At 32.7% G+C, this 26,913-nt stretch overlaps 2 protein-coding genes across 2 annotated transcripts; both read left to right on the top strand.

The window, feature by feature from the left end:
- Window positions 1-5,143: 5,143 nt before the first annotated feature.
- Window positions 5,144-10,670, top strand: LOC114731085 (kinesin-like protein KIN-13B). Its single transcript, XM_028918210.1, has 12 exons — window positions 5,144-5,448; window positions 5,560-5,709; window positions 6,005-6,184; window positions 6,303-6,404; window positions 7,257-7,334; window positions 7,448-7,529; window positions 8,369-8,528; window positions 8,605-8,907; window positions 9,072-9,290; window positions 9,375-9,867; window positions 9,959-10,024; window positions 10,104-10,670. Exons 1-12 carry the CDS (start codon window positions 5,323-5,325, stop codon window positions 10,278-10,280), a joined length of 2,136 nt encoding a protein of 711 aa, XP_028774043.1. The 5' UTR covers window positions 5,144-5,322; the 3' UTR covers window positions 10,281-10,670.
- A 12,894-nt stretch (window positions 10,671-23,564) lies between these two features.
- LOC114731087 (heat stress transcription factor C-1-like) lies at window positions 23,565-25,151 on the top strand. The gene is made up of 2 exons (XM_028918212.1): window positions 23,565-23,913; window positions 24,039-25,151. Exons 1-2 carry the CDS (start codon window positions 23,710-23,712, stop codon window positions 24,834-24,836), a joined length of 1,002 nt encoding a protein of 333 aa, XP_028774045.1. The 5' UTR covers window positions 23,565-23,709; the 3' UTR covers window positions 24,837-25,151.
- Window positions 25,152-26,913: the final 1,762 nt, after the last annotated feature.

Below are 26,913 nucleotides of genomic sequence, written 5' to 3'. Positions count from 1 at the left end.
TGCAGGAATGAGAATTAGAACAGCAATGAAGTTGTATACAATGTTTAAAAAGAACTGATCGTTAGACTCGTTAGCCCTCTGATTAAATTAAAGAAACCAAAAAAAAAACTGTGTTCATAGTAATTTAGTTGGATTGGAGTTGTGTTGTTATTGATCCAGAACCGAAAATTAAATCCCTCAAATTAGACTGTCCCGCCCATTACTCAGCGCAAACAAATTGAATTTGGAGGAACAAGTAGTGATTACAAAACAGGAAACTGCGAGTCTCCTATGAAAGAAATTAACAAACATAAAATTCGCCAGGAAAAAAGAAACTAGAAGATCTACTACAGTATATAAAATAATATGCGGCACTGGATGTCAATAATTAGAAAACAAGAATTAACAAAAACAAGTCATGAAGGTGATGATGAAGTTGAAGAGGTAATTTTCCTGATCAAGCATCTCATGGCGAACCATTCGGAGAAGAGCGAGGTTCTGAGGAAGAAGACGACTGTAAAAGAGTATGGTGGAGATGGAGGAGGCAGGGTTCAAGAACCAGAGAAGTTATCAGCCTTACCAATGACATCAACATCCAAGTTCTCACAGACTGCACTAAAACCACAAACCAATTCAACAAATTTGCAACTTAAAGTATAGAGGCAAAACAAGAAGAAGAAGAAGAAGAAAGATGGGAGGTACCATGAAATGAATCTGCAGGCAGGTTGATGAATTTGGGTTTATTGAGGAAGGAAGGAAAGGACACATATATTATCAGTTTGTTTTTAACAAGTGTCGCTTTCAAATGTAACGCACATTCCTACCTAACTTTCAGAGTCAACTCCCTTTTGGACTCAAACTATTCATGAATCCTACCTCCACCACAATTTTTTTTTTTTTCCTACAACAAGTTAGGTGAGTTAAACACGCTAGGAGTCTCACCAAGTCAGGATTATCTCTAAACTCAGAGAGCTCCTATAAGGTCTTTATAGATTACGTTATAACAAGATTCTCATATTATAGTAGGATTTGAACTTAACCTTGTAGGTTATAGTCAACTCTGTATCCACTGACTAACTCTTATAGGTACAATCCAACAATTTTGGTGAACGTAATATAAGATTGACCCCACGGTTGTGTGCACGCATACATTTTTTTTGAATGATGCATTATAAATAATTTTGGAAAAAATGGATTTTATAAATATAACATAAACGGTTGTATGTATGTAGCCCATGGCGTGTCCCCAGTAGCGCCCATCCTGTATAATAAACAAGCACGTTATTTTTGGGCAGTTTATAGGTGGGCCGGCAAACGGGCCCAAAAAATTTCATGGGTCATTCGGTTGGGGTATACCGAGTCATAGATCACTTGCTCGGGCATTTCCTTCCATTAGTGCATGAGTTGAGGACTGTTTTGTGTGATTAAAAAAATAAAATAAAAGAATTTAGAAGTGCTTCCAAACTAGCCCTCTTATATGGCTCGCTTCATGAAATATTTTGGAAAAAAAACTAAAATAGATAAATACCTGGATTTTGAACAAAAATAAATTACACACACGTGTGTGTGTGTGAAACAAGCCATTTACTTGTGAGTCCAGAAATATTTGTGCAATGGGATTTAAAATAAGACAAAATAGAAAAAAATGATTTATTGTGCACTTATAAGAATCCAAATTGCTTCATACATTTTCATTAGTAATTTTTTGTTTGACCAGGATACATTTTCATTATTATAATTATAAATATCATTGAATGTTATCATGGTTGGTAAGTTTTTCCCTTAAACATCTATTCTGGATTTAATGATATAATCTCTTAAGATGACTCACCTAAAATAATCATATTTGACATAATTATATTGATGCACAAAATAGTTTATCTCAAATTCAACTAAAGGTGCTCATGGGAGTCTTGTCCCAAAAGACACACGAGACGGCATTTGGTCCCGTGTCCCGTTTCGTCTCAAAATTGTTTTGGTTCTGTCCGGCCGAGACATCCCTAAAAAAAAAAGACAGAGCCAAGCAAGACTACACACAGAACTACATATGAGTTTTCGCTTTTCAAGATATTCATTATTTTAGATTTCAACTCTATTACAATAATCCCAAGAACAAATCACAATCCAAATGAAAAAAAAAAAAAACCAAACAGCAAAAGATGAAGAGTGAAAGAAAAAATATGAGATCAAGGAGAGAAAGGGCAGCGATGACAAAACACAGAGAGGGAGGGGAAATACCTTTAGCTTCTATCATGCCTAGCATTGCTTTTCTTGCCTTCAATCTCTCTTTGTTGATTTGTGCATGCAGGAAGTAACTGATGAGATCTGTGCTTCCCTGTTTGGCGTTTTTGTCTCCATTGTTTTATTTCCCATTTGACTATGCAAGTGCCAAGCGATGGCAAGAGACAAGAGAGTGATAACTGATAAGTCTGGTTGGGCGGTGCAGTAAAAGGAAAAGGATAGAAATAAGGGTTTGCATTTATTATATTATATATATCGATATATTAATATATATGTTATACATATAATAAAATGGAAAAAAAAATAAAACTATATATAAATATATTCGGGATGCGACGGGGCCATTCTGCGTCCTGTCTTGTCCCAAAAAATTTCAGGACAAGCTCATCCGGTTCTAATAGGAGCGGGACCGGAACAAGCCAACGGGAACAGGCCCAGCATGAGCATCCCTAAATTCAACCATCATGGAAAAAGTAATAAAATGGAAGGACAACTAGACATAGTGTTCTTTTTATAAATTTTTTTTGCCGTCATATTCTCTATCAAAATCATAACATTTGCATAGACTTCTTTTAGAGTCTCATCACTAGAGGATAAATGTGAATTCCTATCATAATAATCTATCCAAATGCATATATTCATAATGTTTCAGTTAATTCATTAAAAAAAATGTCATAATAAAAATATATCACTGACGTTGTGGGTAACATTTTAGGCCCAAGAATCACGCCATGCATGCGAACTCTAGTCTAAAGCTGTAATGGACCGCAACTGTTCTGTAAAAGCCCGTGGCCCAAAGCGAGGTCTTAGCAAAATTTTGAACCCGAGAGTAGCATGCCCCATGGTTTTCATTTTTGTTGGGAAGTAATATTGGCTCCAAACAAATTTTAAAATAGTAGTTTCCTAGAAGAGACTAGTCCCTTATAAGATGATGAATCGATATTTAAATAAATGCTGGGACAGGTATTACATTTAATAGCATCGCTTAATTCTGTCTTCAATGTCCACAATGGTCACAAATATTCATTTTAAAATGATTTAACAATTTTGTCTTGAAAGTATTAACATTTTCCCAAGGTCTTGGATATGTAGAAAAAGTGAAAAACAGACAAAAGGCGCTAAATAAACACAAAACAATTTAAAGTGTTGAACGCATTTGAAGTATTACTTTAGAATACTAGATAAAACTTAATCCTAAAATAATTACATTCAATATATATTATTTTCTGTTCTTAATATAAGATCCAGTTGACTCATTTGAGAAAATTAAAAAAGCTAAAAATTACTTAATTATAACATATATTACATAATTTTTTTCAAATACTTATATGTATCATTAGATTATATATCAGTTTATAAGTCAGACAAATTAGTTTAAAAAATAAATACAATATTTTAAAAAAATTATTTAAATTTTTTAATCTCTCCAAACTAGTTAATTAAATTTTATATTAATAATTAATAATATATATTTTTAATTAAAATGGCTGCATCAGAAATGAAAAGAACAAGAGACCTCGGGAGCACAATGTGATACAGTGATACTACCACTAGTGATAATTAGTTTAAATTTAAATGTATTTAGTTTTGGATTAACTTTAAGATGGGCTATTTAGATTAATCAATTAATCAATTTTTAATAGTTCATTTTGAAGAGATCAAACAAAGTTGCAAAGTTGCTAAATTATTAATATCCTTCATTAGAAAGTGATTTTCCAAGCGGAATTTTCAATGTTTATTTATTTGTTCCGTTACTGATGTGAGCTTCGAATCAAAGTCGTGCATGTGTCCAGCTTGGTCAGAGCAACTCTGTTTCAGTCCAAAACGCATGTGATTATTATTATTATTTTTTTTAACTAGCGCATGTGATGGTCTTGTGTTTTCGTACATACCAGTATCAAATTTGAAATTTGATTTCGAGAATGATTATTGATTCGGATACGAACAAGAAAAATATCTCCAATTTTTCTCAGAAAAATTATTTATTCTTAACCTATCAACTATACAGAGTTTAAACCCTTTAATACATTACATTAATTATTTACAAATTATAAAATAGAGTATTTTATTTAATTTTTCGGTGATCTGAATAGCTTGTCGAATCTTGTTAATTAGGTTTGGTGCAATGGATATGATTACCATTAACTCTACTATTACTTTTTGTTAAGATCCTTCAGTAATGATGCAGACGGCGGAAAAGAAAAAGGAAAGATTTTTAAAAGTATTATTTTTTTTGGAAAATTTCATTAGTTAGAAAAACCGGAATTATGTATGTACAACGTATTTTTAGTTATATGCAAATAATATTCTGAATTATAGGTAAATACTTTTTGTTTCAAAGATTTTTTTTACGAGAGTGCTTTAAAGATCAACGTACATAACTAAACATAAATTGCACCAATTTAATGAGTTGCAATAAATCCTTTCTTAAGCAAATTTCCACACAAAAAATCCTAGTAATGTAGTAAAACAATTACACATACAAATTAAAATAGAAAATATCTCACTTTGGGACGAAAATGCACATTCAAACTCCCTAATTCCGTCTGCGTATGCCGAATCAACGGTCAAAAATCGCCTGGATCAAATGATTTATCAAATGCCGCGATGCACCGGAGTGGGGCCCAGTACTCGACGACGTGAGCACCGTCAACGCTACCCGAGGCTCTTTACTGGTGACAATTCACCTACCCAACACGCCTGACTGCTTCATAAATGCGCGTGTCCACGCGCGGCGAAACCGGGCGTCGCTGCTTTTTTGAATTCTCCCCCGCGATCCAGTCAAATTGGCGGAAATCCGCGGACCGTGGCTTCGGTTTTTTGAAAAATTACTGGACCCCGCTCACGCACTGTACTCTCTTGTTTGATTGCACGTCCAGCACACGCGCCGCTACTCTCTGTGTGTTGCCCAGGAGACGGAGAGACATAAGGTTCGCCTTTTGAAGTTTCAAAATCATTTTCTTCCCACTTTTCCCGAACAGCAGAGTTCGTTACCTGAGGAAAATAGAAATTAAGCATTCAAAAATCATCCACCAATCCTCACTTCTGCATCTTTTGCAGACTGAGTGAGAGTGGGAGGGATTGATCGAATTTTGGAGGAGTATGAGCGTGATGGGGAGGCAGATGCCACGATCTAATTCCTCAGTGCACCACCAGCGTCAGAATTCCGATAACTTTCTTGAGACCACTTCAAGGGGAAGATGGTTTCAGTCGTCTACTTCCACGCAGGTAAAATTTTGCTTCTTGAACGTTTTAGCCTTTTTTTCAGTTGCTTCCCTGGAATCAAACATGGCGCCGGCTGAGCTGAGCTGATTTGGAATTGTTTTTGGGGGCGTGCAGGAGTTTGGTTCCTATGTGGGAGGACTTCAGGGGTTTGGTGGGTATCGGTCTTCCAGCTTAAGGAAGAACGATGACGATCAAGTCTTTCTCGGTGGGCTTACCCATGGCCTTCTTGATCTGCATTCCTTCAATACTGAGCTTTTACCTGAGGTCTGTATCATTGACTTGCATATATGTGATTTGATTTTAGCTTATGTGCTTTGGTTAGACGAAGTCAATGGTTGTAGTCGTTATGGATGGTTTATGATATGAACTTGGTATGGATTAAGCTGAGTTAGCCCTATTCTTTCGTTGACATTGCATTCTCTTTCTCTGAACTAGTTGAATAATTGGTAGCTCGTCGGACAAAAGTTTCATGTTTGGGTGAAATGTAAAATCTGTGCACCATGATTGACAAAAATGAGAACACGCAACTGACTGGTATTTTTTGTCTGACTCTTAATAGATGTCTAGTATTCACGATGAATATTTAACCAATCATCCTGCTCGTGGTAGAAGTTTTGATGATTCCGAGCCGTTTTCTTCCATACCTGTAAACAAAGCTCGGGGCTTGCCTGAGACCAATCTTAAAAGTCTCTCAGCAGATAAAGAGAGAGCAAACAATGTTGCTAAGATCAAAGTTGTGGTATGATATTTAATGTCTGATACTGCATATCATCATTTTATTATAAACTGGACTACTGAAAGCAAAGGCCTTTAGTTCCCGGAGCCGACTGCATTTTGACATAACACCTCTGATGCAGGTTCGCAAGAGACCACTAAATAAGAAAGAAATAGCAAAGAAAGAGGAAGATATAATTGCCATAGATTCCAATGCTCTCACGGTTCATGAAAGGAAACTTAAGGTGAGTATTTGTGTTGTGGGCTGTCTTAAAGAACATAGCTTTTCACAATATAAACTCTGTTTTGAATATGTTCTCCAAGATACCTAATCAAGAATTGCACAGATGTGTTTGCCGCATCCTTACTTGCCATTGAACATATGCTGATCTTCATATGACTTGCTCCAACTTGAAGGAGAATTGCGCTTAAGAATTATAAATTCCAGGAGAAAGGCTTATTAGTGCCTAAAATAGAGAAAGATAACTTCTGATACATCTAAGTTATTGTTTGAGCATCCTGTGCAGTGTGCACTGCATGGGTCCAAATACTAGTTGTTTGATAGTCTCTGTCTTCCACTGTAGCTTGTGATGAACGTTTTTAATTTTACGATTAAACAACTTATAAGTTAACCCAACAACAAAAAACAACATTCTCTTCTGGCTTTTTTTTTTTAATAAATAAAACCACTTAATATTCAAAACTCCATTGATAAGTTAACTTTTGTTTAATAGCATTATGTAAATATGTTACTTCTTCACAGCCTTTTGGACGTGAACTAGGCAGGTTGCAAATGGTAATCAGAGCTATCAAACCGTCATTTTTTTCCTACTTAGATGAATGCTTCAATCATTATGGTTCAAACCAGCACCCATGCTTTTTAAAAGTTCTAGCTTTCTTCCATTCTCAAATATTTGGTAATCAGTTCTGAATTCCGCCCTATCTTCCAACTTCCGTCAGCTGAACAATTGGCTTAGTGTTTTGTGTTGGTACATCTTTGTTAACCTTTTGCCCTTAGAAATTTGACATACTGGACTATAATTTATTGGTGGTTGTACAACCTGAGTTTAATCTTCTCTAATGTCTGCACTTTACAGGTCGACTTAACAGAATATGTTGAGAAACATGAATTTGTTTTTGATGCTGTACTGGATGAAGATGTTTCAAATGATAAAGTGAGTATATAAGTAGCTCTTGCTCCGATTACCTCATTGACTGACTATTCCCCTTGTATCACTAGATCATTTTGTTTATGTTTTGTTCCCTTTTCGTTTAATTGTTTCTACAGGTGTATTCTGAGACGGTGGAACCTATTGTTCCTCTTATTTTCCAACGAACAAAAGCCACTTGCTTTGCATATGGCCAAACAGGCAAGTACTCTGCTTAAAGTTGATTGAGAAAAATTGGAGTTCATATATTGATTAATAACTATCAAATACTTACAAAAAGGATTATCATCCCATTTTTAAGATTTGAACTAAAATTTGTCTGTTTCATGTTATTTTGAGGATAAGAACGTCGCATGGTTTTTGAATATCTCATGGTCATTTGCTTGCAGGTAGAATATAGTAAGGCATACAAACAAAAGGGAACCAATTATTAGTATGGTTTTGGGATTATAAACTAAATCATTTGCTCTAGCTCTCTTTCATTCTCAAACTTTTGGCTAATCAGTTCCAAATTCCACTTTATCTTCCAACTTTTGTCAGATGAAAAATTTGCTGGAATGTTTTGTACCTAGTGTTGGTACATCTTTGTTAACTTTTGTACCTTGCAGGAAGATATATCATTAAAAATTGAACATTGCTGCATTAAAACTCACCTATTCATGTTTCGTACATTGAACACCTGATTTATGAGAAATTCCTGGAATTCTTCTTTTACTTGGCTAATGACTCTGATTTTTTCTTTTTTTTTTTTTTTTGGGGGGGGGGGCGTTGTCTTTTGCATCAATACTCCCTTCTCCCTATTGTCACAATATTTCGTCCACTTTTGTTTTCAATTTCTTAAATCTATATCAAAATTAACTACTTGACGACTTAAATAGAACAATTGATAGTGTTACTACAGAGCTGGCAAGATAAGTATATCTCTGTCCTGTATGCAAATTTACTAATAACCTAACTATCGTGTAGAATTTAATATGGTTTTATTTTCATTTCTTTACTCTTTCTGAATATTTTGGATAACACAATCTTGATTTTTTCAGGAAGTGGGAAGACTTATACCATGCAACCACTGCCTCTCAAAGCATCCCAAGATATTTTAAAATTGATGTATTATACGTACCGGAACCAAGGTCTCCAATTATATGTTAGTTTCTTTGAGATATATGGGGGAAAAGTATTTGATCTCCTCAACGATCGAAAGTAAGCCATATCAACTTGTGAGCCACAAAAAGTCTTGCTTTTGGGTTTAGCTGCTGACTGGTTTATGTTTTTGCAGAAAGCTTTTCATGAGGGAGGATGGAAAACAACAGGTTTGCATTGTGGGCTTGCAAGAATACAGAGTATCTGATGTTGGGGCAATCAAGGAATTTATAGAGAAAGGGAATGCTACAAGAAGTACTGGTACAACTGGCGCGAATGAGGAATCCTCTCGATCACATGCCATACTTCAGCTTTGTATCAAGAAATCAGTTGATGGTACAGAATCCAAGCCTGCTCGACTTGTTGGCAAGCTATCTTTTATTGATCTTGCTGGAAGTGAGCGTGGTGCGGATACTACAGATAATGATAAACAGACAAGGTGCGGCTGTCATTTTCAAATTTAAGCATTTCCGCATCATTACCCCTCTTCAGAGCTTATGTGTAGATTTTCCATTGTTTTCTATATCTTTTCTCAGTCTTCAGAAATAACTATGACAAAGTGCCTGCCTAAAATTGATGAATAAGGTCTTGACTTTATTTCAGGATTGAAGGTGCAGAAATTAATAAAAGCTTACTTGCTTTGAAGGAATGCATTAGAGCTCTTGACAATGACCAGGGACATATTCCTTTCAGAGGAAGTAAATTGACAGAAGTCTTAAGAGATTCTTTTGTTGGTGACTCACGCACTGTAATGATATCATGCATTTCACCGAGCTCAGGTTCATGTGAGCATACTCTGAACACTTTAAGATATGCTGACAGGTACGTTATTTGAGTAGTTAATATGTATGCAAGTGATGCATCTGATAATGTCATGAGCAATTCTAAGTGACAATCGCACTGTAGGGTGAAGAGTTTGTCAAAAGGAAATACCTCCAAAAAGGAATCCGTTCCTTCATCTTCAAACCTGAGGGACTCGACAACATTGCCTTCGTCGTCAGTTATATCTCGTGAGGATACCTTTGAAGATGAAATAAATTACATTTCTAATGACAAGAATCGTTTTGGTTGGTCCAAACAACTTGAAAGAGAGCCCTCTCCTCCAATTAACATGGATCGGGTTCCTAGTGGAAGGATGGGGGGAAATTTCGCTGCATCTGTGTATTCAGACTCACAAAGGGGCCAAAGAGGTGGTCAAAACGACGAAGCTGAAAATGACGTTGATTACCTTAAGCCAACATATGAACAAGACAGAACGAGAAAGACGAGTAAGAAGGCAGACACCACCCGATTAGCTTCTGTGGAGTACAAGAAGATAGACTCTCATGTGAAACGTATGGATCAGCCTAAGGCTAATCATAAGAATACTCCTGATGATGACCTAAATGCCCTGTTAAAGGTAATTATATTCTGGGCATGCTTTGACGAAATGTTTTTCATAGTTAAATTGCTGGGTGATGACCTCTTTGTTTGGTTTATTAACTGAATAGAAAGAGGAAGATCTTGTAGCAGCTCATAGGAGACAAGTGGAGGACACAATGGACCTTGTTAGAGAGGTAAGGACAATCTCTTGTTCGTTGTTTAAATCTGCTGCACTGGTTTTTTTTTTCTTTAACGTGATGACTGTACATGCAGGAGATGAATCTGCTCGTTGAGGCTGATGAACCCGGAAATCAGCTCGATGGTTATATTGTCAAATTAAATTCAATTTTGTCACGGAAAGCTGCTGGAATTCTTCAACTGCAGACCCAGTTGGCTCAATTTCAAAGACACTTGAAGGAGTACAATGTTCTGGTGTCCTCTGATAACTAAGTACCAACCGTGATTAGGTATGATTGTTATTTATTATGGATTTTCAGAGTGGCGAAATGGTATCAACCCAGGGTTCTTCTTACTACTACCTCCTCAGAGGGGCCATTGCTGTGACTTGAACTGACACGAACCGAAGATATCCTCATCTGTCAAGCTCTTTCTGACAACCTGAGGAATGTAAACTAATTCAAGTGAAAGTCCCTGGGTTGCTGTTTTGCAATCGGGAATCCTCGAGAATTTTTTTTTTTGGGGTTTTAAATTGGTCCGGCCTTGTTGGATTTTGACTTTGTTTTGGTTGTATTGTCTTTTTGTGTTGTATAGACTGTATATTTGGAATGGTTTTATTTGTTTAGTCAGTTTATAAATTGAGTTTTGGTTTTGGTATTCCAATATTCTGTTTTTGCTTCGTAAAGTTGAGTTTTTCACATCATCTTTTTATTATGAAAAGAGTGGATTTAATATGAATCATATCATTTCGGCCAAAAAAAAAAAAAAAAAAATATGAATCATATCAAACTGAATTCTTATCTCACCTTTGAATGTACAATTATTTTTTGAAAAAAAAAAGAGTCAAAGTCATGCATACAAAATGTAGAATATATAATAATCTGTACTATTAAAAAATTATCAATAGTATTTTATTTTTTAAATATTAAGTAGTCTGTGAAAAATACATCAAATTGATCTTATACGTGTTCGCTGTTTGACTGAAATTAGCACTTAGGGGAAACAGAGAACCTTTTGGACTGAAGAAAAACAGAGACATTCAAATTTCAAAACCTAATATTCTTCAGGCAAAATATTTTTTTGTTTTTTTCATTTCACTTTTCTTCCCTTGCCTTTAGGATGGTGGGGCAGCAATAAGGCTCAAAAACTTTTGAGAAGCTTGTAAGTATAATAAGAGGCCAAATCTTGGAAAGCTGGCTGGCACGCACGCACAATAGATTCTGAGCAATACTTGTCTTCAGGTGAAGACAATGTCTGTTTGATTCCCGCGTAGTTCCAACTGTGTCTCTCACACTCTAATGCGTTGTGAGAGCCACTTGTACCCATGAACATGAGCCAGATGGCTCGACCACTTAACCATTTTAAAATTGTGCCTTTTTGTGGCTTCTTCACAGATCCTCCGCCCTGCATTCCATTTTTGACCCTTGGGCTTCTTCATGGGTCATTTACTCATTATTTGGTCCAGTCCTATCCCCAACACTGGAATCAGTTCTCCTATATATTTCCCACCAATTTCACTTTTTTGTGGAATTCAATTCTTTCTGTTCTGCTACCCCGTATTAGGATCAAAATTATGTGTTCCATTAAGTTTACAAACATCAATTTCATTACTTATTTGCACTCATCCTTTGTTTCATATATACTATTTTTTCTTAATTTAAGAACTGTTTGGCTAATTTGATTAAATTAAAGAAGATAGTTAAGTTAATTAATTATAATAAATATAACATGTTTTTTTAGTTATGAAAGAAAAAATAATGAGATCAATATTTTATTAAAAAAATTTTCAGAAAAACATCTAATTATTTTGAATGGGTACCTGCATGTTTAAAATTATTTATTTACAATAACAGGGGAATTTTCCTGAGCCTGACATTAATGCATTTTTTTACAATAACAATCATTTTATAGGATATCTGGGGTACATTATTAAGTTATTGATGTATTTAATTATCGTTGAGCTACTATCAATAGGAGTAGTTTAAGAAAGATAATAAATATAGAGATAGATGAGTCTTACATTTAGGATCAAAATTAATTTTTTAATTATATCCTTAGTGACTAGAAGAGTAACTGTTTGTGTAATTATATCCTCATAGAATGCACATGAAATGCAGAACATATAGCTCACCTCTTTCATATATTGAAAGAGTTCTTGGTCTGAAGAGAAGAGCACCACATTCATTGAGCATCTTTTATCTAAAGATATTCATGTAATTATGGAAAATTATTAGTATATCATATAATTGACTACAATAAAAAAAAATCATTTTTTCATACCAACTCATTTCTAAATCTCGCACTCATCCATGATTAATTTGAATTGAGTTGGGTTAGTTCTGTGTGTAACAAAAACACTAAATCTTATCTCACTAGATAAAGTTAGCTACATGGATCATTCTATCAATAACTAAATTCTTAGATAAGTTGTTAACTAAAAGATCTCATAAAATGATTTTATTAAACGTTTTCTTTAGTTGTAAGTATGGGTCGAGTTATATTAAACTTTGAGATCTTATTGAAAAACAAGTGAGAAACTCTTTTAATCGTGTGTCAAATTACAGTGAACTTTAAACTAATATATATCTCTATCTATAATTTATCTTTAAAAATAAGAGCAAGGAGGTAATACATTCCATGTTTATATGGGGAAAAAAAAGAAGAAGAAGGATAAAGTGCTCATTTTAATTTGGACCATTCAAATTGTTTCTGGATGATCTAACTACATTCAATTTAAATATTTTTTTGTTTTAAATCATTGGGAAAATTAATCTTTTAGTCCCTATAGTTTTCACTCACTTGTAACTCAGTCCATATATTTTGACTCGGTTGTAACTCAGTCCTTGAGGCTTGACTCGCTAGAACTCAGTTCTTATAGTTTTAACCATTTTATAATTTAGTCCCTCATTTTATTAGATATATAATTTTATTTTTCAAAAACACAAGGACTAAATTATAAAATAAACAAAACTATAGGGACCGAGTTGCAGCAAATCAAACTTCAAGGCCTGAGTTACAACCAAGTCAAAACTAAAAAGATTGAGTTGCACCGAGTCAAAGTATAGGGATTGAGTTATAAATGAATGAAAATTATAGAGACCAAAAGATTAATTTTCCCTAAATCATTTTTATTTTAACAGGCACAAAATTTAAAATAAAGAAAATCTTACAACTAAAATTTTTTAAAGAAATAAATTTGTTATAAAAAAATTGCAAATTAAAATTTTTAATTTTAAATGCAGATTTTATAATAGTAATAAGTATCATGGGATGAACACAGAATCAAAAAAAGAGATACATATGAGCCACGTAAGCAGAGATATATATTTGCTTTCTTTAATTTTGCCGCATATCTTACTGAAAAGGATCCGTGAGAAAGATTAAAGTGGAAGGTTGGGTTAGGCAGATCAAAATTGGTGTTAACCTTTACTGTGGTGAACACCCCTCCACTGATTTAAGTTAACATGTGGCAACACCTCAACACTATTCATTTATTATTATTATTTTTTCTAATCTTCCATCATTATCATCATTCATCAGCTAATTAATACCAAATCCAATTAAGCTCCTCAAAAATTAAAGCATGCGGCGAAACTTGTGGACATTTGGCACCTTGTAGTTCTCATCCCACAAAACAAACCTCAAACTATTTTAGTTACTCGGTTTTCCTCTCTCTCTCATTCTTCAAATGTTTCAATATTTTAATCCTTGGGATTATTAATTTAATCTTGAATTAGGTTTAATAATGCCGGTAGAGTCAAGATAGGTTCAAAGGTGCATATCATGACAAAAAGTATAATCCACCCAATCCTAATGAATCAAATGACACACTTAATTTCATACCCATTAACGTCATACTCCTCCGGTCCTTATTATAAGACCCCATTTGACTTTTTATTTGGTCCTAATTATAAGACCCCAATCCATTTTGTCTCTTATATTTATGCATTTTTTTCCAAGATAATCCTTCTAATAATGATAGTTTTAGCCAATATACTTAATTAGCAAGAATATTTTAGGAATGACAACACTTATTTATTATAAATAACCAACTTAACTTACTTCCTTAATCTCCTCAAATAAGTCAATTGGGTCTTATAATTAGGACCGGAGGAGTACATTGACAAATTACTCTTCTTATCCTATTTATAAGTCACTTTCAGCATATTTTATACAAGTTAAGGAAAATTTTAAATTTCATTAACTCTCTTTTAAAATTCAACAACTTTTCAACTTTATTCCTATTTAATATATATTATACCTCATATAAATAAAGTCAATATAATAATAAATAAGGGGTAAAATTATACATCCATACAAAAAATTTCTCTTAATACCCTATAAATAAGACTAAAAAAATATCTTTTCTCTCTGTTGTTTATATAGGATTAGAGGAGCATATCACAGAAAAGTTCCACTTTTTTTTTCCGAGATATGAATAAAAAGTACCATATGAGGAAATTAATCTCTCGGTAAAGAATAGATCTTTTCTTACCAAATGGATATTTGAGATAACTTTCAAATAGCACTTTTTGGTCCAAATCACAAGTTTAGAAGCAGCGAATGGTCAAATACTCATTCGAAATCCAGAAGAGATTTTAAACCCAAAGGCCAAAGCCATGGCTTTGGTATAGGCCTGGAAAAAAATACTTCTACCAATCTATTCCATTAATCAGTTCTTGTTTTCCACAATATCTCAGTTTATTGGCTGATAGCACGCAAACCAAACCTAAACAAAAGTAAAGAAATTATATGTGAAGGAACTACTAGGTAGATTTGGTGAAGAATATAGACCAGGCAATTGATGCCTACCAACTTCTTTGGTTGGTTCATAAACTGTGTATATGGAGGAAAAACACTGATAATCTTGCTTGTTAAATGTTGATAGAGATGGTTTGTGAATAGTGACAGATACAAATTTATGAGGTCCACTTCAAAATTTATGTTAGGTATGTAGACAAATTTGAAATGGAGTGTTACAATTATCATAAGCCTTGCAACTTCACATGAAAACCATATATAGATATATGAACGAAGGATGGTGGGGGGGGGATATTTTATATAAATATATGTGTATATGGTGACTGTAGAGATTTGAGAATCTTGAGGGGGAGCTGCAACTTGTGTTGTGATTGGTAAGTATTGTCTTGTTTCGCCTGAGAAAGCGACAAAGATAGAATCCAAGTCAAAAATTGAACGTGTGAACTTGTTCTCATTGTTGTCAAATCTTTTAAGCTTTTCTTCGTGATCTTTAGCTACATACTTGCCAAAAGGGCAACCCCACCATCAACTTTCTTTTCTTTTCTTTCTGGTTTTCACATTTTTCTCAGGTGATGGTTTCCACTGATTCTGGCTAATCCAAGTTTATATATAGAGTGTACAATGAACCAACTTCTTCTCCATCTAGGCTACTTATTTTAATTATCTAGAGCCGAGTAAGAGCCCCCTGAACGTGATAAAGTTGGACTCTGAGTCTCGAAAAGTAGAACAAGTAACATGAGATGAAAAGTGGGTTTCAAATCATATGAAACATATACAGTTTTTTGCTTTTTTGTGTTACTGTACAAGGAAAATAGAAGGGGGGAAAATTTTAATATGCTCAATTTAAAAAAATAAAAAGGTAGGATTAAAAGCCTTTAATTATTTTTTATTATTTTTTTATTTTACATCTTCTCTTTTATTAAACTTTGATAATCCCTATTCTTCAATTTTTTAAATTGAGCTTATGAAAATTTTTCCTTCCCTCTTCTCTTCTCCATTTTCCTTGTACCAAACAGAGAGTAAAAGAAGGGTTTTGGGCTATCTAATTTCAACGGTTAGTTTCGGGATGTAATTCTTCCAAAAACTTGTGCTAGTTACTTCTTAATAAGCTGATGAAATTGTGCATGAGTATTTCAAAATGATCTCTTAACTGTTTAGACCTTATCTCTGGAGTCTTCCTTAACAGTTTGGAGCTTTTCTTTCCAAGTCGGTTAATTAAGGATCTTATGATTAGACAGTGCAATCTTTCTCATAAACCCCTCAGAGATCTTGTGGTTCGTTCCTTAAAATGCGTCTCTATCAACATCGATCGTCTTAAGACCTTCATTATTCATAGGATTGTTGCTATGTCTGTGAAATTATTAAAGCATATCCTCGTAAAATGTCCAGTTATTATGTGGGATTACAGCTAGAAGTCTAGAGCCTTGTCCTCTTATAGTGATAATCCGACTCAACACTGATACTACTGTGTGTTTTTTTTTGTGGAGCTACATCAAATTAATGAAGGAGAAATTCTAAAAATAAAATTAATTAAAGAGAAAATGACAAAAAAAAAAGCTGAAAATTATTAAATCCCAAATCAGTTTTGACAATACTTTATTTGATATTGACAACACTGAATTAGTAAATAACAATAAATTTTTGTTAATATTCTTTATTTAGCATTTAATAATTTTCAGCTTTTGTCATTTTTTCTTAATTAAATTGAGATGATTTATTTTTTTAAATTATTAATCTGAAAAATACTTAATTATTTAGAGATTAAATGCATATATAGATTGATAATATGAATAAACTAAGAACCTATTCAAAGACAATGAATAGTGGATCATACCTTAAAAATCATGCTATGCAAGCGAAAAAAGAAACTAAGTTAATAACACTAATTTTAAATGATTGATAAAGGATATTAAATTATATTATTGGTGGAGTCACTAACCCCAGAAGATGTGCAAAATAGTAATACCGCTTACTCTGGAGTTGTTTATCAAACTTAGACCCTAAGAAAACCTTCTCTTGAATTTTCTAACAATATGCAACCAAATGATTTTTCACTTAACGAAAAAATTAGATGTTATATCGAATCTAAATTCTCTACATTCTTTTATTGTAAATTTGTTTTATGAATTTTACTAATTAAAGAGGGAAGATAAAAAATGGAATGGAAGGCAAAAAAAAATTTTTTTTTAAAAAGGCTTATATATACACAACTTTTGTCTTGTTTTTTTTTTTTGTTGGTTTCGTCAGAGTTCAACAATAAAAGAGTTTATATGACATCATGAACTTTCTATTTTTGAACAAGTGGAAAAGGAAGTTCTTCAGTCGGTGCCCTACATTATGTAAGCTTCACCTAATTAAACTTGATTATGAATGGGCCAAAGCTTATTTATATATAGTAATTAAGTTGATTAGACAAATCTAATATGCAAATCTAACTCATTCAATATGATTGTGACATCATATGATTAGTACATAATTTTCACTTCCAAGATTTGCATCTGATTCGGTATCAATCCTCCATCAAAGGCTCCAAGATGAATGTATATAACTAACCCTAATAAGTAATAACTAATGCATATATTTTTCTTTCATTAAAGAGCATAACAATGGCTTCTCTAGCTGTTCAAAATTATGTACAAGACACTGTTAACTCATTTACACTTTCAATCAGTTAGTTAATATATAGCTTTTAAAATTACACATTTTTATCCATATTTACCTAATTTAATAAGGAGTCTCAATTAGAAAAACCTTATTAATTATGTCTTGAAAGACAAAAATGCCTTCTATTTTTAACATGATACTTCAAAAAAAAAAAAGGCATATTTGATTTTGGACGGAGGGAATGTTAAACGATGAATCAGTCATTTAATTATGCTTCAAGTTGGAAAGTTGCTTGGAGCAAATTAAGGGCAATGGAAATATGGATAAGATAGCAAAATTTCATATGAATTGACTTCAAGCGGTATATTTTGAGGAATAAGATAATTAAAGAGAATACAAAATGAAGGAGTAGAATCATAAGAAGAACCCATAAATATATACTAATAGTTACTTTCTTTTCTGTTATTTTCTTTGTGATTGTCCAGCTATTATACAGTATATATATATATATATATATCTATTTTCATGGATGGAGATAAATAAATAATTTATACAAGGGAAAATTGGTGAAAAATCTCTGGTTGAAACTTTAATTAGCCAAAAGGATATGAATTTGAACAAATACAACTATGATCTATGAGTACAACATATTTTCCGCTATGTGTAACATATCTTCCGTTATGTGCAAATAACATCCGTATTGATCATTGTTGCACATCATTGATGGTATGTTGCACACAACAGAAGATATGTTGCACTTAATAATCATAATTACACTTGCTCAAATTCAGGTCTTTTTGGCCAATTAAAATTTTAACCAGGGATTTTTTTTACCAATTTTTCTTTTATACAATCTTTACGCTTGTATAATTATGTAGCATCTATTTTGACTGCATCTGGCATATTTGGAGAGAGATAAAGTCAATAAAAGCAAAGGAGTATAATTATATAAAAAGGACCCAGTAAATAGTATACATACTTTAATTTTATTTTCTTTTAAGGGCATGGTTGAGGAAATTAGGATATAATTATTATTCATTATTATTATGTACTTTTTTTAGGGGAAATTGCAAAAAAAGACTTGGAATTGTAAAAACGCAGATAGGGACCCTTGACAACTTCACTTTGGGTTTTGACAAGAATAATATGCCCTGAAGTTGTCAAAACCCAAAGTGAAGTTGTCAAGGGTCCCTATCTGCGTTTTTGCAATTCCAAGGTCTTTTTTTGCAATTTTCCCTTTTTTTTAACAAATTTATTATTATGTACTTGACTGGGAAATAATTGTGTTTATGGTTAGGCAAGTAATTGTGCACTTTGACTTACTTGTAATGTTAATTACTACCTCCCGTCTTAAATATAAGAGCCAGTTGACTAATTTGGGGAGATTAAGAAAATAAATTAAATTAGTTATGTGTAATAAATAGGTGTTGTTTTTCTTAAAATAACCTTGTTAATCAAATGTCTTGGCTAGAACTACTATTATTTAAAGGACTGTCTCGAGAAAAAATGTACAAATATAAGAGACAAAGTTGATTCTTATATTTAGAACCAAAATAAAAGTCAAATAAGATTTTTTATTAAGGATCAGAAGTATCATATTTACATTGGATTTTAGAATGTTTGGGAATATAAAACAATAAAATGTATAGTTAAAAAATAATGCAATATCTCACCCCAACAAAGTGCAATAACGATGTGGTTTATATACATATATAATTCATAATTGGACCTACATATGTGATGCCCATTTCTAGCTACTAGGCTACTACCGTATGCCTTGGATTTAAATTTCATCAAGTATTTACACTAATTTACATTTAATTAAAGATACCAAATAAATTTGAATCCAACTTGGCTTTCTCAAATAACACACCAAACATACTCAAAATCAAACAAAACTAAATAGGCCCTTGATTGCTTGTGTTTGCTCTCTATTTGTATGGCTTTGACGCCATTCCTTTCATTTAAAAAGTTTTTAGACGCAATATTGCAAACTTAATGAGAGTACTTATAAATTATTATAACCTCCGGTTCTAATTATAAAACCCTATTTATAATTTATAAATAAGGTCTTATAATTAGTGTTGGAGGTAGTAATTATCTAACTCATATATGTACACACACTAAATGGCTAACTCAGAGGAATACTACACAACTTTTTAACCGTGGCTTTTTTCTTTTCTTTTCTTTTTTTAAGAAATAAAACATTGGGAAGCGATGGTTTGCGAATCAAGCTCGAAGGTATAGGTTAGGAATTGATTTTCACATAAATTGAGACAAAATTAAATCAAAAAATTATAGTTAATTTATTAAATTTGCTCATTAATTGTAGAGGTAAAATTGATTTTTTTTGGGGTAAAAATGACATACATTATTAACTGAAAAGATAGCTAGGATATCTATTTATGTGGATCTCAGAATCAATCTTGTTAAGGAGGAAAGCATGCATAGATTATTAGGACAAATAGTTAGCCTTCCATTGGAATAATCCCAAGGCCTCAGTCTTTGAAAATATCCCACATTTTTTGGGATATGGAACAAAATAATTTTCAATTTTCCGGAAATTTTTTTTACGAATTTTAAATTTGATTATTAATATGAGTATTAGTGCTTAAACTTTTTCTAAATAATATATAAAGATTTGAATTTCAATAATGGTCTGTGTTGCTCAATGAAACTGTTGATTTTTTTGGTGTCCTTATATTTTTTTTCTCATCGATCAAATGTTTATGATTCCTTAATTAATTAATACCATTAATCATACATTTCTCAACACATATACTCCCTCGATCCTTAATATAAGACCCATTTAACTAATTTGATTAGATTAAGAAAGTTAGGTAAGTTAGTTAATTATAAGAAATATGACATATTTTTCCTAAAACACCACAATTATCTTTCTCAATACCTCATCTCCCTCTTTACTTGATTATGGTTTAGAGAGTATCTATAGGGGTAATTTAGAGAAAATTGATAAATATGATAAATGGATCTTATATTTAGGACCAAAACCAACTCAAGAATTGGGTCCTATATTAAGGACCAGAGGAGTATAATAATATGGATCAACGAAGCTTATGCATTGAAGAAGAAAGGACAGTATGAAAAAATTTATTTACTATCACAGTTTGTTTTTATCATTTATGGATATGGTATAACTTTTAGAATACAGTATAATGAGTACTTATTTTTTATCCAGTCGAGTCAGTGGCTCAACTGACACTTAACATTTACGTATTTCTTCTTTGAGTGTGAGGTTGCATGTTCAACTCTCTATAGGCATGATGAGAGCATAAGAATGAAAGTAAAAAAAAAAAAAAACTTATTCTTACTTCTAAGAACACATGCATAAGTACATAATTACATACATATATCTTATCAAAATCAAGGATGTTAAAGAACTTTTTTTATTATAGATATAATTATAATATTTGGAGGGATTTTCTTGCCTTTTTGTGGAGATATCTATATGAGGGATAGATGATGCTTGGTGGTGATATGTCCAGGTATTTTTTGCTTACAGATTATAATATTATATGCTACAAATTTGAATTCTAATCCACATGTGACATATCTTTGAACACTTTATTAGGTCGTGGGATGGCCGAGCAAAGTAGATTAATTAATACTATATAATAATTAATAATATTCAGGCCGAGCAAAGTAGATTAATTAATACTATATAATAAGTAATAATATTCAGATTAAAGAAGAAGAACCAATCAAACGCATTTCTACTTTAGGTAAGCAATGGATCTTTCCTTTTCCTAAAAGGAAACAACCACTTGTCCACATTATTACTAATTAATTAACAATATTTTTTGTATAATTCTTTGGGCCACTTTATTGTATACATTGTTTTTTCTTGATCATATTACTCGGTATTCGAGTAACTGACTAATCTGTGCTGACTGTGCATGACCATTGATGGATGGTAGACTCTCTCAATAAGTTTTAACCCAGCCGCATTTCCAGAGTTCAAACATTACAAAAATCCCTTACCAATAAACATTTGGATGTAGAGTATGCTCTTCGAGTTAGATAATAAATTTTTTTTTTATCTAAACATAATTTAAGAAAGATATAACTTGAATAATATTATTAACTTCGAAAAGTAAAAGTCTAAAACGTAGAGTAATACCTAACCAGTAAAAAAATTAAGTTATCATGTAAAAAGATATTAGTTAAAATCAGTATCTAAAATTCATGTGATGCGTTATATCTCAATAATGTGATGTTGTTTAATTTCTCCATTTCCTTAAAGTTTTACCGATGATTTCATTTTCTAAGACCAATTTTAACTGATAAACACGATTTTGCATGAGAACAAAACCAAATACGTACAGTTTGAATTACTTCTGTCACCTAAGTTGACATGCCACTATTTTACAGTAACACCCCCTCCCAATCCTATTTAATACTACCAACGGTCCTAATTATAATACCTCATTTATAGATTAGAAATGAGATTCTATAATTAGGACTGAAAGTAGGTAGCAAGGCACGTGTTTTTAAGGAGTGCTCTGATCCCATCTATAAGATAACTTAAACATTGTATGAAATTTTAACTATATTTTTTTTATAGTTATCTCATTAATTACATGTTATATTAATACATTAAGTATTTTTTGCACACTTTTTTTGTTGCTCATTTTCACTTGTTTATTGTTTTTACTTTTTAATGAATTTTCAAATTTATATGATAAGATTTTTTATATATCATTTGTGAATGTTTCACATTGACGGTAGGGGTGGGGGAGGGGGTGGGGGAGAGAGGAGTTGGATGCGTTAACTGTAAAAGAGTGAATATGCTCCCCAACGTCGAAACACCACTGCAAGACGCAAGGAATGGGAGCGCTTACACGTGAGCCAATCATACAACGCCACTCACACACGAATCGATAATTGCGACTCAGTGAATCTATGCCATTGTTTGGGCCCCCACAAATTAGGGAGCACCTTCCCTTCCTCCTCTCACGCCATTGGCCCGCCTCTCACCTTCCAACACCCCATCCGAGATCTATTACTGCCTTTTTCACTTAATTATTCACTATTTTTTTATTTTTATTTTATTTTTAATATTTTAAATTTTAAATCATAGATTTTGGTTTTTTTGTTTTTTTATAAACAATAATTATCATTCTTTTATTGTTTCTAAATATAAACAATATCTGCATATTGTTTTAAATTTTTGTAGTAAATTTCTTATTTTATCATATTAATTACTTATTTTAATATCCAATATATTTATTATCTTATTTTTCAAACTATTATCTCTTTCCATCCGCATTCTCTTTTTTTCATAATTCTTTTTATTATAACATTTTTTATTCTTTTTCTTATACTCTCTCTTCCTCATAAATAAAAGTATTTTGGAGAAAGAAATTCCAATTTCGAGTTACTTATTGTTTTTAACTATTTTTTGATTTATGTGATGGAATTCAAAGTTGCTTATAAAAAGGATGGAGGGCTCCGATCCTAAATAAAAGAGTTGGTTGACTAATTTAAATAGATTAAGAAAATAAATTAAGTTATTTATTTGTAATAAATATGTATTTTTTTCCTAAAATATCATTGTTAGTCAAGTTTTTTGGCTATAACTACCATTATTAAAAAGACTATCTTAAAAAAGTAAATATAATAAACAAAATATATTAGAATTTTATATGTAAGATCAAAATAAAAATCAAACGAAATCTTATATTAAAAACCGGAAATAGTATAAACAATATTATTCCTCCATTTCTTTTTTTTTCAATTAATGTAACTAATCTTCAAAATTCACATACTTCTTGATTAAGCAACCGTTCTACAATTTTTTTTTGCACGTGAAATACAATTAAAATTTCCTCTATGAAAAATTCAAAACCAATAAGTGAAGCTCATCACGAGAAAAATAAAATTAAATCAGATAAGCGCTTGGCTCTTAGTAGGGCAGGGTGGGGCCACGTCACTCACTTATTGAGAGCGGGTTCGTTCCCACGCACCCAACACGCGCGTGTACGCCATGTCTTGCCCGCTCAAGTCACAACCAAAATATCTTGAACCCCAAACCTGACGTGTACTAAAAGATCTTAAAAAAACCAAGCCACATGGGCCCAACCTCGTGACTCTTTTCTATTATCATTACCCCTCCCGATGTACGCCACGTTATCCCCCCCCTTTTGTTACTGTACATGCGTCCCTTCATATATTACCGTGCTCCTGCATCGTCCAAAAAGCAAGCGTCCCTCGCCTCACCTCGCACAACCACAGACCCAGATTCAGTAAGCACTTACTGTCTCTGCGTACTTGGCTTGGCTTGGCTTAAGCTTTAGGTTTTGCTTTCTTTAATGGGATGGAGCAGAAGGACGTGATTCCACCGTTTGTTATAAAGACTTTCCATATGGTGAGCGATCCCGCCACCGATGCTTTTATCACCTGGGGTCGAGGCAACAATAGCTTCATCGTCATCGATCCTTTGGATTTCTCTCGGGTGATCCTGCCTGCATATTTCAAACACAACAACTTCTCCAGCTTCGTTCGTCAGTTAAACACCTACGTGAGCGCCTTCATCATCCATCAATTTCCCATTCTATTTTTCAGCTTGTTTTTGACTGATTTACTGTTTAATTTAAGCAGTTCTGGCCGATTGAATTTTGTTTGTTGATTTGTGTGATGGATTAGGGGTTTAGAAAAGTGGATCCAGATCGGTGGGAATTCGCGAACGAGTGGTTCCTTCGGGGGCAGAAGCACTTGTTGAAGAATATTGTGAGGAGGAAACAAAGTAGGAGTAGCTCTTTGTTGTTTCAGGGGAAGAATGAAGATGTGGAAGACGAAGCGTTGATGATGGAGATAGCGAGGTTGAAGGAGGAGCAGAAGTCGATGGAGGAGGAGCTTCAAGGAATGCATAAGAGATTGGAGACAACAGAGAAACGACCCCAGCAAATGATGGCGTTTCTGTGCAAAGTCGTGGAGGACCCAGATGTCCTTTCTCGTATTTTGTTAGAGAAAGAGCAGAAGCAATTGGGAGAGAAGAAGCGGCGGCTGATATCTGCATCGCCGTCGTCTTCGTCCGGTATGGCGGCGGTGAAGACAGAGTTTGAGGAAGAGGAAGCTGCTTTGGGCGCGATAATATCTTCGCCGTCGCTGGAAGCGACTACTGGTTTTGAGTTTGGTCGTTATAATATGGCATCTCCGACGGAGGAAACAATGATATGCGGCGCCGATACGAGTTCGGGTTGGTGGAACGAGAGAAATGATAGTATAATGGTGAGGCCTCGGATATATCAACACGCTTATAATTATTGCAACGCTGGGTCCCCAACGCCGTTGACGGCGGTTGTGGCGGCGAGGTCGATGTCGGCGCGTGAGGGAGAAAGCAACTCGGCGAGCGAGGAGCAAAGGAGCTATTTTACAGAAATGGCGGCGGAGAGCAGTCCACGGCCACCTTATCCATTTTCGCTGTTGGAAGGTGGCTTCTAGCTATTAGCGTTGGCTTCACCACGATTATCTGTTTTTTTTTTTTGGGGGGACTATACACAGTGATTATCTTTGATTTCGCCATTTGTGCTAAATTCTGATTCTATATGTTCTCTTTTTAATTACTTGTTGATATTTTTATGTGTCTTGTCTCTTTCCATAAAACAGTTTCATTTTAATGAAAAAGAAAAAATCTTTATGTATTGGTTATTTTTTTCCTATGAACCGTGTGTATTACTTAGGTTTAGGCTTTGACCTTTTAGCCTTCATCCTGTATTTATCCTCCTTTTTTTCTAATTTATGTGGCACTGATACCAATATTTCATTAATATGGCTTGCACCTTAACGCGTGGGATATTAAGGGTTTGTGTTGGTTAATATTTGTAAGTGTGTTTTTTTTTAATATCAATTTATTTTTATAAGTTAAAATTGAGATAAAAATTAATTAGTGTTATGTGATTTATTGTTGGATATGGTTTTGTAGAAAGGTTTGTTGGACAAAAAATTTTTTAAAAATTGTTTAGATGATATATAGAAAATTTAATTTTCAAATTTTCAAATACCAAGAAAAATAACAAAAGGTCAAAGTATAAAAAGTTGTTTCGATTTTAAAGTAGTTTTTTTATTCAAAAAATTTTAAAGTAGTTTTTGTATAAAAAAAAAACCTCATTTGTTTTGTTCTATTTATTCAACTAGCGCTTTTTTCATCCTTATGATCTAGATGGTAAAGAGTTGGTTTATAATCTATAAGGTTGTGAGTTAGAATCTTGCTATCAATATAAAAATCTTGTTAGTGAGTAATATGTAAGTATCTCTGTAAGCGTTCTTTAAATCTAGAAGTATGCTCTAACGCTGATGAATCTCTAATATTCAACTCACCTAAACTTTTTATAAAAAAAACTAGCTTTTTTCTTCTTTTGAGTTTTCAATGTTATTCCAAACATGCTCTCATAAGTAGTTGCGGAAGGTCAAAATAGAAGCAGAAAAATAAAATGAATGGATCTATTATTTTTCTGTCTTTTGTATTTTTTTTATCTCTTATGGTCATTGTATTATTAATTAATTAGAACATAATATATGGAGATAAATTTATCTCCTACACTTTGTTTTTCATTAATAAAATGAAAGACGCACAAAATAATATCAGGGAAAAAATTGCATGAGATTCATTCTTAGAAAAAGAGTTGGTGAGTTGTATTTAAAAGTGGTATAGAAGAATAATCTTCTGAATCATGATGGCATGCTTATATGAGGTAGACAAAAAATTTATTATGATATCTTCTCCTTTAATTCAACTCTCTATCATGATTTTTATTTATAGATATTTTATTTTCGAGCTTTTTGTATCCTTGTTATTAGAATTTTTTATTTAATTTTGATTGTATAATTCATTATTGTTTCAAATGCAAAAAAAAAGAAGAAGAATTTTAACAGTTATTAGAAATACTAATATTTTCTCAAACATCATAAGAGCTCTAAATTAAAAATAAATTGTAATATTAATGCAAAATTGGACGAAGTGTCCTTTAACTTCTATATTTTATGTAAATAATCTTCCCAACCTTTAAAATTCTACAGTAGACCTTCCTAAACTTTTATATTTTATGTTGATAACTCCTGTATTATTTGTGTTATTCATTATCTATTTGTAAATGGCTTAAAGTTTAATGAATTTATTTATATTAATTAAAGTTTGAGAGGATTATGGGCATACGAAAATAAAGTTTTGAGGAGTATGAAATTGATAGTGTGAGGTTATTTAAATATAGGAGAGATTTGTTATAAAGTTTTAGTCTAAAGATTAGTATGATTATTTACATATGACATAAAATTTAAGGAATTTGGTGCATAATTTAACATAATATTAATAACCTGACTTGCTTTTAATTTTTTATCATGATATTGTAACCTTGGAATATTTGATTGCAATTAATACTAATATATTATAAGTATTTCAAAAATAGTTAGCTTCTCACAATATAATAAATTTAAATCTTTATTTGCAATGTTTTCTCTGAACAGACACCCAAAATGTGGGAATAAGCCAATGAGGAATAGTGGATGGGGAAAAGCGGAAATG

This window comes from Neltuma alba, unplaced genomic scaffold, assembly GCF_004799145.2.
Source record: "Neltuma alba isolate B1F8T4 unplaced genomic scaffold, ASM479914v2 tig00012802_pilon, whole genome shotgun sequence".
NCBI classification, from domain to species: Eukaryota; Viridiplantae; Streptophyta; class Magnoliopsida; order Fabales; family Fabaceae; genus Neltuma; species Neltuma alba.
Note: the sequence above shows the minus strand (reverse complement) of the source record. Positions and strands in the feature narration are given on the sequence as shown.